General features: G+C 40.0%; 1 protein-coding gene across 1 annotated transcript; it reads left to right on the top strand.

Moving 5' to 3' along the window:
* The first annotated feature begins 278 nt into the window (after positions 1–278).
* rln1 (relaxin 1) lies at positions 279–3181 on the top strand. Its single transcript, XM_064309447.1, has 2 exons — positions 279–661; positions 2048–3181. Exons 1-2 carry the CDS (start codon positions 454–456, stop codon positions 2398–2400), a joined length of 561 nt encoding a protein of 186 aa, XP_064165517.1. The 5' UTR covers positions 279–453; the 3' UTR covers positions 2401–3181.

Raw genomic sequence — 3181 nt, 5'->3', positions numbered from 1 at the left:
TCACAGCAATGCCAATTCCCAATTAAAATTCGGAATTTATTTGTGATTTCGGTTACATTTAGAACCAGTTAATTTCCCATGTATTGGGGATGCTTTAATGGGAATTATATCTGTACTGAATTAGTCATACTTTACGTACTGTTGAAGGGGTCATTTGTTAAAAACGATTGTGGGTGTGGGGTCGCTCAGAGACAATGACATGACTCAGAGGATGTGGGGTCGGAAACGAGCCTATAAAAGTGGACCGTTAGCGGACTGTCGAAACGGTAAGTAAGGGATCTAAGGTAGCCTACGGGTACTCATTTCCTTATTGCTCTGATAACTTGGGTGCAAGAACAGTAGTTGATTAGGAAGCCTGCATTCCGTGAAAAGACAGGCTGGTTCTCTGAAGAGAGCTGTGAGATTTAGCCCACATTGGAACAGAGAAATAGATAAACTTCCGAAGTCAATAAAATGCATAGGTTTCCATCCGTGATAATTGTGTTTGTCAGCATTGTGGCTATGTGCACTGGTACTGAAGGTGAAAGCAAAGCTGCCTTGACAAGAGACTATGGGGTGAAACTGTGTGGCAGGGAGTTCATAAGAGCAGTAATCTTCACCTGCGGAGGATCCCGGTGGAAAAGATCTGGACAGGTGGAGTCACTTCAAAACAGCAACAAAAGTAAGTACATGCTGCTTTTTCTACATTCATTGTTTTCAGCTATGTCAATACAAATAGCCTACATTCTTTTGACAACATAGCCTACCTTTGCCGATACATGAAGGAATTTCTGTTCAAACTCTGATGCCTCCTGTAAACTTTGTGGACGTACATTTTAATAGCCTATAGAAAGAAAAACTAAAAGCGTTTCGAGGATTTGCATAAACTCCATAGACTTGATATGCATGCGCTTTAATTGGATATGTGAAATGTTGATTTTATTGATACGTACTGAATTTAACAGATTGAAAGGCAACTTGCCGATTCCAAATAAAACAGGCTCCAAAACTTCACTGACACGTAGACTACACATGAATGGACTACTTTTTCTTCATTAAGGAGTGGGATTCCACTCTAAATAAAATCAGGAATTTATCTTATACAGTCGAATACAGTGTATGATGCCAAAGATTGTGGAATGTTCAGATGCATATTTTAATAAGGCCATATATTTTCCAGTTTTTTTAGACAGAAGTAGGCAAGGTAAAAATGTCTCAGAGTCTATCAAATAGGCTAATAGGCTATCAGTACTTTCAATAGCAGTTTTCTCAGAATCCCCAAAACATTTGACTCTTTCCTTGATGCCATAAATGTTCATAATAAAATCTGTTAGCCTACTAAAGCATAGCCTACTGTATGTTAATTAACCTAATCGTTTCGGAAATGTAGCCTACCGCCCGAAAAGTAGCCAAGCCACATTCAATTGAGGAGGAAAGTGTAGCTTCAAGACCACAGAGAGTTCTTAATTTTGGTTCAATTGACTAGGGTCATATGTGAAACAGGTGTCTGATTTTATTTGGTGAAATTCTTTCAAGCCGCGCGCGCGTATGTGTGCATGCGTGTCCTGTTTAAAACCTTTTTAATCATTGCGTATCTCGGCGTCTGGACAGGCCTACTCTTAACAGTTTACCGTAACACAATCCAGATACCTCCGTTGAGATTAAGATCCAAATAAATCATTAGGACGTGCTTTTTATATTGTACCGCGTTATATCAAACATGTTGCAACTTGCAGCATATCATGACAGTCAATACTACGAATATATTACAGTTAAACGTGAAGCTAATTCATCCTTGAAATTCTAATCCATCAATTTTTCTATGATTAGCGATAATCAAATCAGATGATCCTTGGTTGGTAACTCCCCGGTAAAACATGGAGTAGCCTAGTACATGAGGATACCCTAAAGAAAGCCAATGCGGTTTCAGATATTTTTTTCTTAGTGAGTCTCGGTTGGCCAAACGGATTCATAAATATAGCCAAAGCCACATTCGAAGCAAGGGTTTTCTGTTCATTTTTTATTTGTGTAAATTTATTACAACTCAGCCTTCCTGTTGTCTCTACAGATCCTTTCCTGCTCAGTCCTAACAACGACCTCTCAGAGAGTCGGGACAGTCTGAGCTGGATGCAGAGCGCACTGGCAGCCCTGGAGCAGCCTCAGAAGCTCAGCACTTCCCTGGCGGACCTTCTCAAAGAGCTGGGGGACCAGAGCGACTACGAATCAGAGGCCGAACCGGACCAGGACAAGAAACCGCAATGGGAGAGCAGGTGGAAACAGGGGCTGGTGATGACGCTGGGGAGCGGTCCCAAAATCCCCTGGCCACGTCCCAACAGACAGAAGAGGAACTTCTCTTTGGGCCTGGCGGGAATGTGTTGCAACCAGGGCTGCACCAAGAACGACATCGGGCGTCTGTGCTGAGGCAGAGGGGGGATGGAGTGGCAGTACAGACGGGCTGTGCTGCTCTCGGTCCTGCAGCTTTATTAATCCCATCATTGCTCATGACACTGGGTGCCGGGAAGATTATGAGTCCATGTGATGACAATTTGGGGTGTTTCATTTAAAAGCTTGCAAATATCGAGTGTTAATTCAGCCCTTAACAGATAACACTTGGTCCAACTCTCGGATGTGGGACCAAATGTTATGTTAAAAAGTTGAACTAACACTGTCAGAGTTGAATTAACACTGGATGTTTTTTACTGTGTATTTTTTTAGGATTGGGATAATTTGTTTATTTGTTTATTAATTTTAAAAAATTTATTTTACAGGCCTCTATCTATTTTATACTTATAGTACCACTGGTGTTATTTATTTATTTATTTATGGGGTATACATTATTTATAAAACTCTGTAAGAAATCATGATGTTAATTAATAAAAGAAAAAAAAAACAATCCCTCTTGAAGCACCCAAATGAATTTAGACCATTGATCATTAGCAATACCTGGCTGAATTACCCAGGTGATAGAATACATTACATGTGAAAAGCTGTTAAAATCCCATTAAATGTCATAGCAAATACTTTGTTGGAGTTTTCCAATTGCATCTTGCCATGAACAGCAGCATTTTTGATATTCATACATATATTTATGACTATCCATATTTTAAGAGGCTACCTAAGATTCCTGGATGAAATTACTGTGGTGAACACTATCCCAAGACATACCCTGATTTCCTCCAATGAGATGCATCATAAAACTATT

Source organism: Anguilla rostrata, chromosome 14 (assembly GCF_018555375.3).
Source record: "Anguilla rostrata isolate EN2019 chromosome 14, ASM1855537v3, whole genome shotgun sequence".
Lineage (NCBI taxonomy): Eukaryota > Metazoa > Chordata > Actinopteri > Anguilliformes > Anguillidae > Anguilla > Anguilla rostrata.
The sequence above is the reverse complement of the archived record's forward strand: the minus strand, read 5'-3'. Positions and strand labels throughout refer to the sequence as shown.

Coding starts and splice junctions, on each gene's coding strand:
- rln1 (XM_064309447.1), top strand. CDS start 454: ATGCATAGGTTTCCATCCGTGATAATTGTGTTTGTCAGCATTGTGGCT. Junction 662..2,047: donor ACTTCAAAACAGCAACAAAA/GTAAGTACATGC, acceptor TTGTCTCTACAG/ATCCTTTCCTGCTCAGTCCT.